This window comes from Ovis aries, chromosome 3, assembly GCF_016772045.2.
Source record: "Ovis aries strain OAR_USU_Benz2616 breed Rambouillet chromosome 3, ARS-UI_Ramb_v3.0, whole genome shotgun sequence".
Classification (NCBI taxonomy): Eukaryota; Metazoa; Chordata; class Mammalia; order Artiodactyla; family Bovidae; genus Ovis; species Ovis aries.
The window spans coordinates 140647265-140660818 of record NC_056056.1 but is presented as its reverse complement, the minus strand read 5'-3'; the positions used below and the strand labels follow the sequence as shown (position 1 = coordinate 140660818).

Genomic DNA, 13554 nt, shown 5'->3' with positions numbered 1-13554 from the left:
TTTATCAGCATTTATTTTGATTCAAATCACGTCTGCCTTTTCATACATTTTTTTTCTCCAGTGCGGGTTTACAGATGACGTTTTTCTGTTTTCATTTGTCAGAAAATGTCTTTATTTCAGCTTTTATGTTGAAGAGCAGTTTCACTGTGTAAAGTTTCTATAATGCTTTGCCAAATGTTTACTTCCATGACTTTGAAAATATCCCACTGTCTTCTGGCTTCCATGATTTCTTTTAGAAAGTTTCCTGTAATTTCAGTTGTCTTTAGTTGTCTTTTTCAAGGTTATCTGTCCCTTTTTCCTCATTTGCATTTAAGATTTTTCTTCATCATTGCTTTTCATGAATTTGGTTATGATGCTTCTCCACATTTTATTCATCTTTTCTTAGAGTTTTGAGTGTTTCCTAAGTCTATGGCTTGACATCTTTCAATTGATTTAGAAAATCCCTTGGCCCTATCTTTTCAAATACTGTTTTTCCCATTCTTCCTATTTTCCACAGGAACTTCAATTAATTCTGTATTAGAACTTTTCACTGTATATGTCTTGAATGATTTTATTCTGTTCAGCCTTTTGTCTTTTCATGCTTCTAACTTAGGTATTTTTCCTACCATCTCTTCCAGTCACTAATTCTTACCTGAGTTGAATGTAATCATTCATTAAATATGTCCATTCAGTTTTTGTTTTCAGTTCTAGAATTTCTGTCAATCTGTTTCTTAAAGTTTCTGCTTATATGCCAAACTTTAGTCTTATCTTTTGTTTGTTTTTTTTCCATGATCATTTAAAACTCCTCTCTGATGTCTCTATTATTTGAATTTCCTGTGGCCCTTTTTTCTTGGTTATTGAACACTGTCTTCTTCCTTTATATGCCTAGTTCTTTTTTTTTATTGTTGCCAAACATTTTTTTGTCTTGAGTTTTTTTGCATTGAGTCCTTTTTTTGCATTGAGTCCTTTTGTTTGTGGACTTTTTCTCAGGTTATGAATTCCTCGAACTGAAATAGTCATTTTGAAATACACATCAGAATGTTTAGAAATAAATAGTGAACCAATAGCCCATGTGCTTCTTTATTAGTACCAAAGTAATAAGATAATAGAGCTAAATGGCATAGAAAAGTTAAAACTAAAACTTATTTTGTATGAATTTATCAATATAAAGATGTTTGTTTCTTAGCCTGAAAAAGATTAAGCAATGGATTTTGACTTATTCCCTCTCTCGTAAGGATCAAAAAATAATTTGTAGATACGGAGTACTGAAACACAACCTAAGTATCTGGGTTACAAATCTGTAAACACAAATGCTCCACTACTTGCTTTTTTGTTTTCTTCTAGATACAGATTTACTCAGTAGCTAGCCTTAGGAATGTCTTAGGAATCTATAAATAGAAATCTGTTTCTGTGTGCAGTTTATTAATGGGATTAATAACTATCATAATTTTTGAGTACTAATGAGCATAAATACCATTTCTAGATATTTTCCATAGCCTTGAAGTGATCTGAAAATATCTGTAATTCATATTGATGACAGTGTCAGAAGAATTTCTATTACCACTGTGGTTTGTTTTCTAACATTCAGAGTTGAAGAAAATGTTGAGGAAATGCCAAATTTTAGTTACAGGTTAATGAACTTAAAGATGCCATTCTTTTTAGAGATGGGCTAATTTCTTTCACAGATTTTTTAGGATCTATGGGCCCCCGGCCAAAATTATATCTTTGAACTATAGAAATTCAAGTATTTGTGTTGAAGAGCTAAGTATATATAATATAATGATATCTACATGAACTGAAAATAGTAGAACTATTGTGTCTATTTTTAAAGTAATAGAATAGTTATTTCATATTGTCAGAATTAAGTGTAATAATTTCTCATTACAGTTTTGGAAAGACATTGTTGATGATAATGAAGTACGTGACCTCATATCTGACAGAAACAAGTCTCATGGTAAGTCAATGAGGAAGTATTTTTAAATAAATTTGAAATATCAATAATAGTACAATATCAATATAAGTAAATTATGTTTTCTTCTGTTGTAGAAGGTACATCAGGAGAATGGATTTGGGAATCTTTATTTCATCCACCTCGAAAGCTGGGCATTAATGATATTGAAGGACAACGGGTACTTCAGATTGCAGTGATTTTGCGAAATCTTTCCTTTGAGGAGGGCAATGTTAAGCTCTTGGCAGCTAATCGTACCTGTCTCCGTTTCCTATTACTTTCTGCACATAGTCATTTTATATCTCTAAGGCAATTAGGCCTTGACACATTAGGAAATATTGCAGCTGAGGTAAGCATGTGACAGAACCTTAAAACAGTTTTTATAGTTGGCAGAATATTTACTTTAAAACTTTAGGATGTGGGATTATTATATTTGCCATAATTATAGAATATTAAATGCTTACATATAGTTTTTGCCTAAAGTGGTATTACATAGTTGTGTGGAGAAAAATATTTGAAATGATGCTCCAGATTTATTGATGGCTATTTTCACAGTCATTACATTTTTTAAATTATACAATGTTCTCTTCATTTTTATTCAATTTGAAATATGTATTTGGATATAAATTGGATGAAGCCTCTTTGAACAGTAGTGTCCTTTCTTTTTTTTTTCAGCTTTTATTGGATCCTGTTGATTTCAAAACTACTCACCTGATGTTTCATACTGTTACAAAATGCCTAATGTCAAGGGATAGATTTTTAAAGATGAGGGGTAAGTGCTCACTTAAGTTTCTCACTGTCTAAAGTACATAAGCTTTGTATCATGTTTTAAAAGACAAATACATGTTTGTGTATGTATGCTTTTCAGGCATGGAAATTTTGGGAAATCTTTGCAAAGCAGAAGATAATGGTGTTTTGATTTGTGAATATGTTGATCAGGACTCATACAGAGAGATCATTTGTCATCTCACTTTACCTGATGTGCTGCTCGTAATCTCAACACTTGAGGTGCTATATATGCTCACAGAAATGGGAGATGTAGCTTGCACAAAAATTGCAAAAGTAGAAAAGAGCATAGGTAAGACTAAACCAAAAAAGAAAAATTAATTTTCTTTATTGAGGAAAAATACTTACTGGGCTGTAAAAAAAAAAAATCACAGTTGATGTTTGGGGTTTACTTTTTATTTTGAGGAATCATTACCCTTTCAGACATACTTGTGTTATTCTTTCTGCCTGTTTTAGATAATAAAAAAAACTTCTATCATAGAGCGACCAGGGTGCACGTGGCTATCAGTAGTGTTTATTTCTCCTCTTTATTTCTGTTACTATATATTGAGTTTGAAATCAACAAGATGTCTGTGTCTTACTCTCCAGGAAGTAGGCCTGTGTGTTTCAAGTAGTCAGTGCTGGTAGTGGTACTGTTAATGAACTCACCTTCTTAGTGAGTTGTCAGTTTTAAACACACTTACTAAAACATGTCACATTAGTGTTTTCATCAGTGATTCAAATTATTTATTTCCTTGGTATAAATACTAAAATCAGAGTTAAAGATTTGGCTTGAAAAGTATTGAGAAATAAAGATCTACTTTCCATATCAGTGGTTCCTAAATCTGGCTACACATCAAAGTCACTTGGGAATGCTTTTAAAAATGAAGATAATCTAACATCTACCCCAGAGTTTCCAAATCGGTTTTCAGAGATTGAGCCTAAAAATCTAGAATTAAAGATCCATGGATAATTCTGATGTATAGTGATTCATAAACTGGCATTTGAGAAGCAGCGTTTTATGTAGCATATATTTTTCAGTGATGTCATTGTTTTACAAAATTATTGACTAACAACTGTTGATTTTTAATTTGTTTTAGACATGTTAGTGTGTCTGGTTTCTATGGATATTCAGATGTTTGGCCCAGATGCACTGGCTGCAGTAAAACTTGTCGAACATCCAAGTTCCAGTCATCAAGTTTTATCTGAAATTAGACCACAAGCTATAGAACAAGTCCAAACGCAGACCCATGTAGCATCTGCCCCAGGTTGGTGTCTTTGTATAATCTTTTTCAGTGTGATTATTGGTATGTAAGATTTAATACTAAGGATAAATTTAAATTGGCTTCCTATGTGGCACTAGTAGTAAAGAAGCTGCCTGCCAATGCAGGAGATGAAAGAGATGCGGGTTTGATCCCTGGGTTGGGAAGATCCCTTGGAGGAGGGCATGGCAACCTACTCTAGCATTCTTGTCTGGAGAATCCCACGGACAGAGGAACCTGGCAGGCTACGATCCATAGGGTAGCAAAAAGTCAGACACAGCTGAAGTGACTTAGCACACAGCACATAAATCTAATATGAAGTACAGGGAACTGATGTTTGACGATAGAGTTGGCCAAATGAGAATTGAGTATGTACATTAATTTCTTACATATTATACATTCCAGGAGCAGCAGGATCAAGGTGAGCACAGAAGAGGTATAGTATAATAAATAAATGAAGTTGTAAAGGATTTAGAGTAGTGTGCGGGATTAAATATTATTCACAGCTGTGAGAGCATTAAGTGCCCTACTGGGTTTGTGATTTTTGTCATTAGAAATTGATAGACCAGGAATAAGTTAATCATATATTACTTTATAGTTCTCTCAGGTGGTTATCAGAATACAAAACCATAATGCTTTTATTATTTTTAAATCTTATAACAAATCCTTCAGAATCAGAGGTTATGATCAGACATGTGTGTGTCTTGTTCAGTTGCTAAGTTGTGTCCAACTCTTTGCAACCCCATGGACTATAGCCCGCCAGGCTTCTGTGTCCATGGGATTTCACAGGCAAGAATACTAGAGTGGGTTGCCATTTTCTTCTCCAGAGGATCTTCCTGAGCCAGGTATCAAGCCCCTGTCTTCTAAATTGGCAGGCAAGTTCTTTGCCACTGAGCCACCTGGGAAGCCTGTGTGCATGTATGCAAATGCTAATGCATGCACCCTTCCTAGCATTCCCTTGAGTCAATCGTATTTAATTCAAATATTTTTAACTAGAATTCAGACCTGTCCTTTAGTTCTTAGACTGCTTTCTCCTGGCTCATTATGAGTTATTATTTTATATTTTAGCACTCAGCCTTTTTGCGCTCCACTTTCATTTGTCCTAACAAAAACAAACCATCTTTCACCTCATCTTCTTTCTCACCATGGCAACCCACTCTGGTACTCTTGCCTGGAATATCCCATTGACAGAGAAGCCTGGTTGGCTACAGTCCATGGAGTCGCAAAGAGTCGGGTGGGACTGAGCAACTTCACTTTCACTTTTTTCACTTTCTCTCTCACCATTCCCAAGATAATTCTCTTTCCCTTTTTTTTTTTTTTAATGGAGAATGCTCATTTTCTCAGTTGATCTTAACACTTTATAGTTATTCTGGGAGCTCGTGTGACATGAATGTCTACTTCTTACCCCTTCCCTTATAAACTTACTATCATTTAAATTCATTCTCCTTCTTTCCTTTGTCTCAGAAAGAGATGTTAACTATTTGTACTCTGAATACCAGTCTTTGCCAACTCCTTTTCTGTATCTTAAACTTTTTTTTAATTGCTTCTTCAGCCTAGAAATACGTTCAGATCATTCTCAACCTTTCCGACTATCAAAACAAGAACCTCATTATCCTTAATCTTTAACTACTACATTCATTTAATCACCAAATCTGTTGAGTCATCCTAAATAATTTTTTGATTGCCCATACTGATAACTCAGTTTGGACCCTCCTCATCTCTCTGCAGCTATCTTGTTCTTCTCATCTCTCATTTAATCATGGTCCCTGTCTCTCTTCCTCTCTTCTACTGTAACCCATATTATCAAAATTATATACTCTATGCAAAGTATGTAATATGTATCACCTATTTATTTCCATTATGCCCCTCTGCCATATAATGGAGTTATATCATATGTCCATTTAACTTAATAGAAGGCATGAAATAAATAGGTAATTCTGACTGCTAATTTTAGTGAGCTTTCACCCATAGGCAATAGATGTTAAAGTGCCCATATGTATTGGAGAATCGATGATAAGAATGTTAATAGTTTCTCAGCCTTGAAAAGGAAATGAAACCGTTCATATGCTAGTTAAGTGGGTAGTGGGCATATATTTTTTATCCTCAAAGGAGAAACTTTTAAATTAATTTAAAATATTAAGTTTATGAGGGCCATTGGGAAACTGTTCAACAGAGTGAAACCAATAAATTATCAGTGATATGCTGATAATAATAGGTCATTTGAAGAATATTCAGAGGTAATTTTCATGAAAACTCCTTTTGCCTTATTGCTGACCTGTGACCTTAACAAGTGAACCCACCCCCAAGCCTAAGAGTTGATCCTCATTGGCAAATGGAATAAAATTAAATATTGAGAGTTTCTTGTGTATATAGTGCCATTTGATATAAGTTTGAATAGGCCTCTAGGAACCTCAAAGAGTTCATTTTTATGCTGGTGAGTGCTTTTTTACTTGCTCATCATGAATGACAACTCTGAATTGTTTGATTAGTTACCACTTATAGTTTGGCTTTCCTCTCCATCATTTGTTTAATATGGTTTTCTAGTGGAATGGTTGTCTTTAAACTTTTAGCTCCCTTCCTCTCATCTATCTGCAAATACTATGTTTTTGTGATGTATTAAACTGATACTTACTTTTTATATCCTGTGGAATCTTGATACATAACATTATCCATTTAAAAAATAACACGTATTCTTAATATTAGAAATTTTATACTATCCGTCTTTCTCGTTGAACTCAGATCCATCAGTACCTATATAGACATTTTAATTTTAAGGTTTTTCAATTTTGTTACATTATAAAGCTCTGTGTTAAAAATTTATTTTATTGTTACAAGGTTTAATAATAAACAGTCCGTAAAACAATAGTAAATATGTTACAAATTTTTATAAATAATTAAGTGAAAGAAGCAGTTATTGGAAGTGCATCTTGTAATGAGATGGACAAAACTTTTTCTGCTAGTTTTCTGGAAAGTATTACTCTAGTGTGTTTCAGAGTATTTTTTTTCTTGCTAGAATTGCAATTAGTTTCAGCATTAATTTTATGTTTTTCCTTTTTATATATTTAAGTTCACATCATTAAATAGTTTATATCAATAAATAGTTGAGAGTAGAACTTAAAAGTATTATTTTTCAGAATTATTTAAAAATTATTAAAATTATATTTAATGATCTTCTGAAAAGTTGCGTTCTGCTTTGTTTTGTTGAAATCAAAGAATTTGTAATACTTGATTTATAAAATTATTTATTGCCCGGTTAGTGTAGATATTTATTTTTAAGTTTATTGAAAACATATCAAAAAATATTAATACGATATGAGTGTAAATTAAAGTTGCTACTCTTTCAGTTAGCTGCACCTTGTTTAACCTAATATATTCAGGTAGTGTTAGCACAGTGGTTCTGCAACTTGAGGGTGCATCAGAGTCACCCAGTGGGCTTTCATGCTGATTTCTTGGCTCTATACCCTGAGTTTCTGATTCAGGGGAATTGGAGAATTTTCATATCTAACAAGTTCCCATGAGATACTGATGCTTCAGGTCAGGGCACGATTACTTTGAGAACCATTGGGTTAGGAAAATTTATAGTAGTCTTCATTTCATGACCGCAGTGTTTTTTGATAAAATGCTTTTTGTCATGTGCACGAATACATTGTTGTCAGTCTTGGCACTGGAGATTTACCTCATTCAATTATGGAAAATGTCTGCCACATAACCTAACTGATAAAGTTAGTCTTTATTAATCAAGGGTATCTTGTCTCAATTTCTGTTATTTAGAAAAAAACCCAACTTTATTTTTCCAAGAAAATATGTTGATTTATGTTCCCATGAAATCTTCCTTATTTCAGAATTCTAAGATAGTTAAACTTGCCATGAATTTGTCATGTGAATGAAATAAGATGCCGCTACCTTCAGTATTTCTTTAAAATATTCTGTGTGCTTTACTTACTCAAGATTCTAACTTAAAAAGTAATACACTCTTTGGTAGTAGTTGAGAGATGGAAGTGGAAAGGACATTAAGCAGAAATTGTCATCATTTTATATTAATAATATATCCAGATTGAGAACATGCCGAAGGACCAGAATACCCAATATTTAAGGCTGTACATTGCCCTCAACTAGAACATGTGAAACACTGGAATAGACCTGAATCCTTACCCTAATACCTTGGTTTAAACACGTTTTGTGGATACTAATGTTTCTACTCCTCCTGTTGGTATTCCAGAGGTATTTATACAATCATCATCATAACATTTATGTAGCGCTCTTTATGTGCCAGGCATTGTTTTAAGTGACTTACATATTAACTTCTGTAATCCTCATAACCATCAATGAGGTCAGTGTGCTGTTACTTTGCCCCATTTTATAGCCAGAGGGGTTAAGTAGCTTGCCCATGGTTACACAGCTGATGAGTGATGGAACTCTAGAGCCAGCCTATCTGGCTCCAGAGTCTTGCATTTAACCATATCTTAAAATGTTTAATAGAGTAAAGACTTTGTTCCCAAATGGTTAAAGAGCAGTCATCAAAGAGGAGGTCTTGCTTTCATGCACAGCAGTTTTAGGAGGGAATATATACAAAACTTTGAAAATCTGGAAATTGATTCCATCTAAAGTATAAGTGCCCTTTGTATTCTTTGGAATGTCTTCAGCTATCCTGAAGACAAGGATTCTCAGTTTGTAGCCACTTTCATACTAATTATATATTTCTAGTTTATAGTTTTAATTTAATTGTGGCTATATTATTTTTCCTTATGCATTGTTTATAAAGTTTCTCATAATTTCAACATAGTTTGTAATGTTTCCTGCAATTGTTTATTAGTTGATTCAGATTTCAGTCAGAGCAGGGTATATTCTTACAATATAATTGATCAAGAAAAGGGAAGTTTCTACATGTATTTAGGCCTTAGAAAGGTATTTTCTGTAACTGTCATCAAGTTAGGAGAAGAAAAAAGATAGGCTGAGGTTGCACAAGAAAAATACCTTTGACTCTAATTATGATGTTCTGTTAAGAAGCAGAATATCACAGTATGTCCTCTGAAATGTGACAGACCTGAATTCAAAGTCAGCACTCCTAAAAGAAGGCTTTCCAGCTATACTCAGCTCTGCTGTCTCCATCATGTGTTCTTTGTTAATCTCTGAGCTTTCATTTTTTCATTTGCAAAATGGGGACAATTAAATTTAGAACTATATATGAGATTAAAACAAATCATGTAAATGTAAATGGTTTAATAGAGAGTAAGTATTTAAACGTGGCTGGCTGCTGTTAGCTGTATCCCAGTGTATCCCAGTCTGGGGTCTCACCAGACAAAGGTCAGGATTGCTTCAGATCATTCACAGATTGGACTGACTGTGGGGCTCTTCTAGTTCCAGTAATTTAGAAATTTATGTTTTGTTTGAGGGTTCTGAGAAGTTTTGCCAACATGTCACCTGAAAAAAAAAGAAGATACATTTTGTAGGTTTAAAAAGCATATATTATTAATAATGCTGATTCAATGGTGAAACAATATAATTTTTAATCTATAAGTATGTAAGATTCATATTTCATTATAAACTTACTGTAATATGATCACGTTTCTATTATCCCATGTTTTTCTTATTTTTATTAGTTCCAACATAGAAGTTGGCTATTTGTTCATTATATCTGGAAATTTTATATATGCCACTTACAGGGTTAGTATTTTAAATTCAAAAGTGAAATTATTTTTGATGCAATCTGCTTCTGTAACTAATCTGAGAAAGATGCTTGTTTACTGATACATTGTGATGTGTGTCCTCGGGCTAATTATTTTAATCAAGTTGAGTGTTAGTTTCTTTATGTATACCTACCTCACAGAAGAATTAAAAAGATATTAATAGTATCAAGTTAAAACTCAGTGACTGAAAATGGGAAAAACAGAGTTTATATTAGTGAAATAATCCTTATTATTTGAATGATTGTGAGATTAACAAAAAATAGTTCATATGAAGGATCTAAGACAGTGCCTGGTATAATCAATATGTGTTCCATTATAAGTTTCTTTCTCAAATTTCTATATTTTCAATATGTTTATAGACCTTTTTAAAAGGTATTCATTGTGAATATTAACTGGTTCCATATCCATGAACTAAATATGGCCTGTAGTTTTAAAAAATGATGTAGCTAATGTATTTTTTTCTTTAGCTTCCAGAGCAGTTGTAGCACAGCATGTTGCTCCACCTCCAGGAATAGTGGAAATAGATAGTGAGAAGTTTGCTTGTCAGTGGTAAGTGGTTTATTTCTATTAAGGCTTTATCCTTGGGAAGAATAAAGCAAATGAGAAAAGGAAATTATTTCAGCAGTCATCCAGAATGTTTTACTCTGTATTTCTTTCTAGTTAGAGTAGGATATCATTTATACAAGAAAGAACAGTATAAAATTGCTTCACCTGTATTTTGGAATAGTTTGAAAGTAAAGTATCAGAATCTTCAGAATTAAAATAGTCTTTGATTAAAATTTCATTAAATTACACCATTTCAAGTAAAATTTGGGTTAAAAAATTGTCATTGATTTTGTAGAAAATAAGGTTTGTCGTATTGTAGAATTTGTTTTTCTTAATATTTTATTAAAACAATTGGACTGACTTCTTAGAACCAGATTTTGCTATTAAATGTCCCTTCTTTATGACCAAAAGCAAAATTTCTTGTTCATTGCTAGTTAATTTTTTCTTTTTGTGAGTAGTAAGAGGTAACTAATCAAATGATAGAATAACCAGTATGTCTACATTGAAATATCAATTTTAAAATAATATTTTCTTGAGAAGACTGACTGGTCACATCTCAGCCACTTCCTGAAAAAAATAAATGTAGAATTGGTTAGATTTCATTTTTTTTTTCATGGCTAATTGCCTCTACATTGCTTATGAATTTCAACATAAATTCTTTAGAAGATTAACAGATTGAAATATAAGATCACTTTTTGGTGATGTATTACTTTAAAAAATTTCTTTCCCCTTTCTCCCATTCTCTAACACATTTCTCCCATTCCATGTTCCTGTCACTTTATGTTCCATATTTTTGGTGCTTTCATATCTGTGTTCCTATGAGACTTTTCTCTACTTTTCTTAAATCAGGTTTATGGTAACATCTCTAATTTTTTGCTATTTCTTCATATTCTGTGTAGTTAAACCTGATGCTTTATACTTGATAGATCTTCCAATGATATTTGAAAATATTTGTCTTCTATATTGAAACCAAACAGGTTTTTGTTTCTGGTCAATTTGAAAACTCGATACTCAAAGTTTTGAAAGTTGGAAAAAATAAGTACTGCATCCACTGTAAAATGTGTGTGTGTTAGTTATAGACTTGGTCTTATAAATTCTTATTTCTGCCATTTCTAGGGAGGAGGAGAAGAGAAGCATTTTAAATTATTTTATCATAATTATCATTTGATTCAGTTAATAGGAAACAGCTGTAGGTTGGCCTGTCTTGTGTGTATATATATATAGTGAGTTCTAGAAAGAGTCCTTTATAGTGAACTAGCCCTCCAATCCTAACTTATAGCCGAAGTCACTTTATGACAGACAAACTGAAGTTTGAATTACCTTGTAATTAATTAGGAATAGAGTCTCTGAGGTGGGGAAGGGGAGTGTGCAGCATGAGAAGTATCATTGTTTTAAGAGGTAGTTAAATGTTTTAGGAGAATTTTTTTCTGAAGAAATTTGATCCAAGAGCAACAAAAGTTTAGTTGTTTTTCCTTCATTTTTCACATCACCAATAACTCATAATTGGGAGCTTCTGTTATATTTTGATTATTACAAGACAGGAACCTGAGTATTCACTGAATAAAATTAATGTGTTGTAGAATATTTATTGCCAGCATACCATCTCTGCTGATGTATTCACATATATTTGTGAATATTGGTTTTTATATTTGTGGATAATGATTTTTTATACTAAAATAAGAATGATTAAGTAATCTCTTTTTATTTGATTTAGTCTGCCTAAAAACTAGCATATATTTTTGCAAATAGCATAAGATAGTGAAATTTGATCAATAAGATATGATTATTAATTTATAACACATTGCCTTCAAATGGTTAAGTATAGACTCTATAGTACATTGCATAATGCCATGTTTTGTTTTTTTTTTTCCTCTTTTAGGCTCAATGCTCATTTTGAAGTAAATCCAGATTGTTCTGTCTCTCGAGCAGAAATGTATTCTGAGTACCTATCAACTTGCAGTAAATTGGCTCGTGGTGGAATCCTAACATCAACTGGATTTTATAAATGTCTTAGGTAGGATTTATATTTCTTTACAGTTAATTTACATACCCCTGCTCTGTAGAGAACATAACAACTATCTGTGCTCTGTTTAGTTACTCAGTCATGTCCAACTCTTTGGGACCCTATGGACTGTAAGCCTGCCAGGCTCCTCTGTCCATGGGGATCCTCCAGGCAGGAATACTGGAGTGGGTTGCCATGCCCTCCTGCAGGGAATCTTCCCAACCCAGGGATTGAATCTAAGTCTTCTGCTTTGCAGGTAGATTCTCTACTGTCTGAGCCACCAGGGAAGCCCAAGAATACTGGAGTGGGTAGACTATCCCTTCTCAAGGGGAACTTTTGACCCAGGTTTTGAACTGGGGTCTCTGGCATTGTAGGTGGATTCTTTACCAGCTGAGCTACCCGGGAAGACATACCAACTATCTACCTAGTCTTGAATGTCTCCATTGCTTAAAGTTTTGTATGGTTAGATTGTAGTATGGTAGAAGTTTAAATTCAAGGGAATTTTGATATCAAACATGGTGTTTCTGTTTAAACATTCTGAGGTTTATCAAAGAAAGAAAAGGAAGAAATTAAGTTTACGTTTTTCCTGCTATTTATATGTGTTAAAGACATAGTTTGCCCTTTTAAATCTTGAATAATAGTCTGTGACTGAGCTCTATCTTCAAACATCATGACTTTTTGTTATTTTGCAAAGTTCATAAAATAGGCATTGACTTGATGCAGCTTTTTTATTAATTACATATATAGTAGAATTGTTTTAACCCTACAATGTTAATAATAATGATTTTTGAAATTGGAGAATTGATCTTTTAATTAATATTTAATTCCTTGTTTCCCCTCCTTGTAGAATATATGATTCATACTGGTTCATATATTAGTAGCAGTGAATATACTGTTGCTGTTTGTGTAAACATTGTTAGAATTCAGTGTTTTTTGTTAATGTGCTAGTTATTAAAATTGAATGTGTGTGTACTTTACAGAACAGTCTTTCCAAATCATACAGTGAAGAGAGTGGAGGATTCCAGTAACAATGGGCAGGCGCATATTCATGTAGTAGGAGTAAAACGTAGGGCTATCCCACTTCCCATTCAGATGTACTATCAGCAGCAACCTGTTTCTACTCCTGTTGTTCGTGTTGATTCTGTACCTGATGTATCTCCAAGTCCTTCACCCGCAGGTATTAATTTTTATTGTGATTAAATATTATCAATTTAATAAGAAGGCTAAATGAAAACATGTATTATATACATTTAAGATGTATGACTTGTCCTTGTTTTTCAGTAACATTTTATTTCTTATTCTATTTTATCATATTCATATAATGCAGAGTTGTTAATTTCTTAAAACTGTTTTCTCTTGAAATTA

At 32.9% G+C, this 13554-nt stretch overlaps 1 protein-coding gene across 2 annotated transcripts in view; it reads left to right on the top strand.

Moving 5' to 3' along the window:
- Window positions 1–13554, top strand: part of ARID2 (AT-rich interaction domain 2) — a 207012-nt gene that overhangs the window by 133287 nt on the left and 60171 nt on the right. For both annotated transcript variants that reach the window (XM_004006425.6, XM_042246829.2), the window contains exons 7-14: window positions 1867–1933; window positions 2026–2276; window positions 2603–2699; window positions 2796–3005; window positions 3793–3960; window positions 10109–10190; window positions 12067–12201; window positions 13170–13366. In XM_004006425.6, the coding sequence (XP_004006474.1) occupies window positions 1867–1933; window positions 2026–2276; window positions 2603–2699; window positions 2796–3005; window positions 3793–3960; window positions 10109–10190; window positions 12067–12201; window positions 13170–13366 (1207 nt within the window). The remainder of the gene's footprint in view (window positions 1–1866; window positions 1934–2025; window positions 2277–2602; window positions 2700–2795; window positions 3006–3792; window positions 3961–10108; window positions 10191–12066; window positions 12202–13169; window positions 13367–13554) is intronic.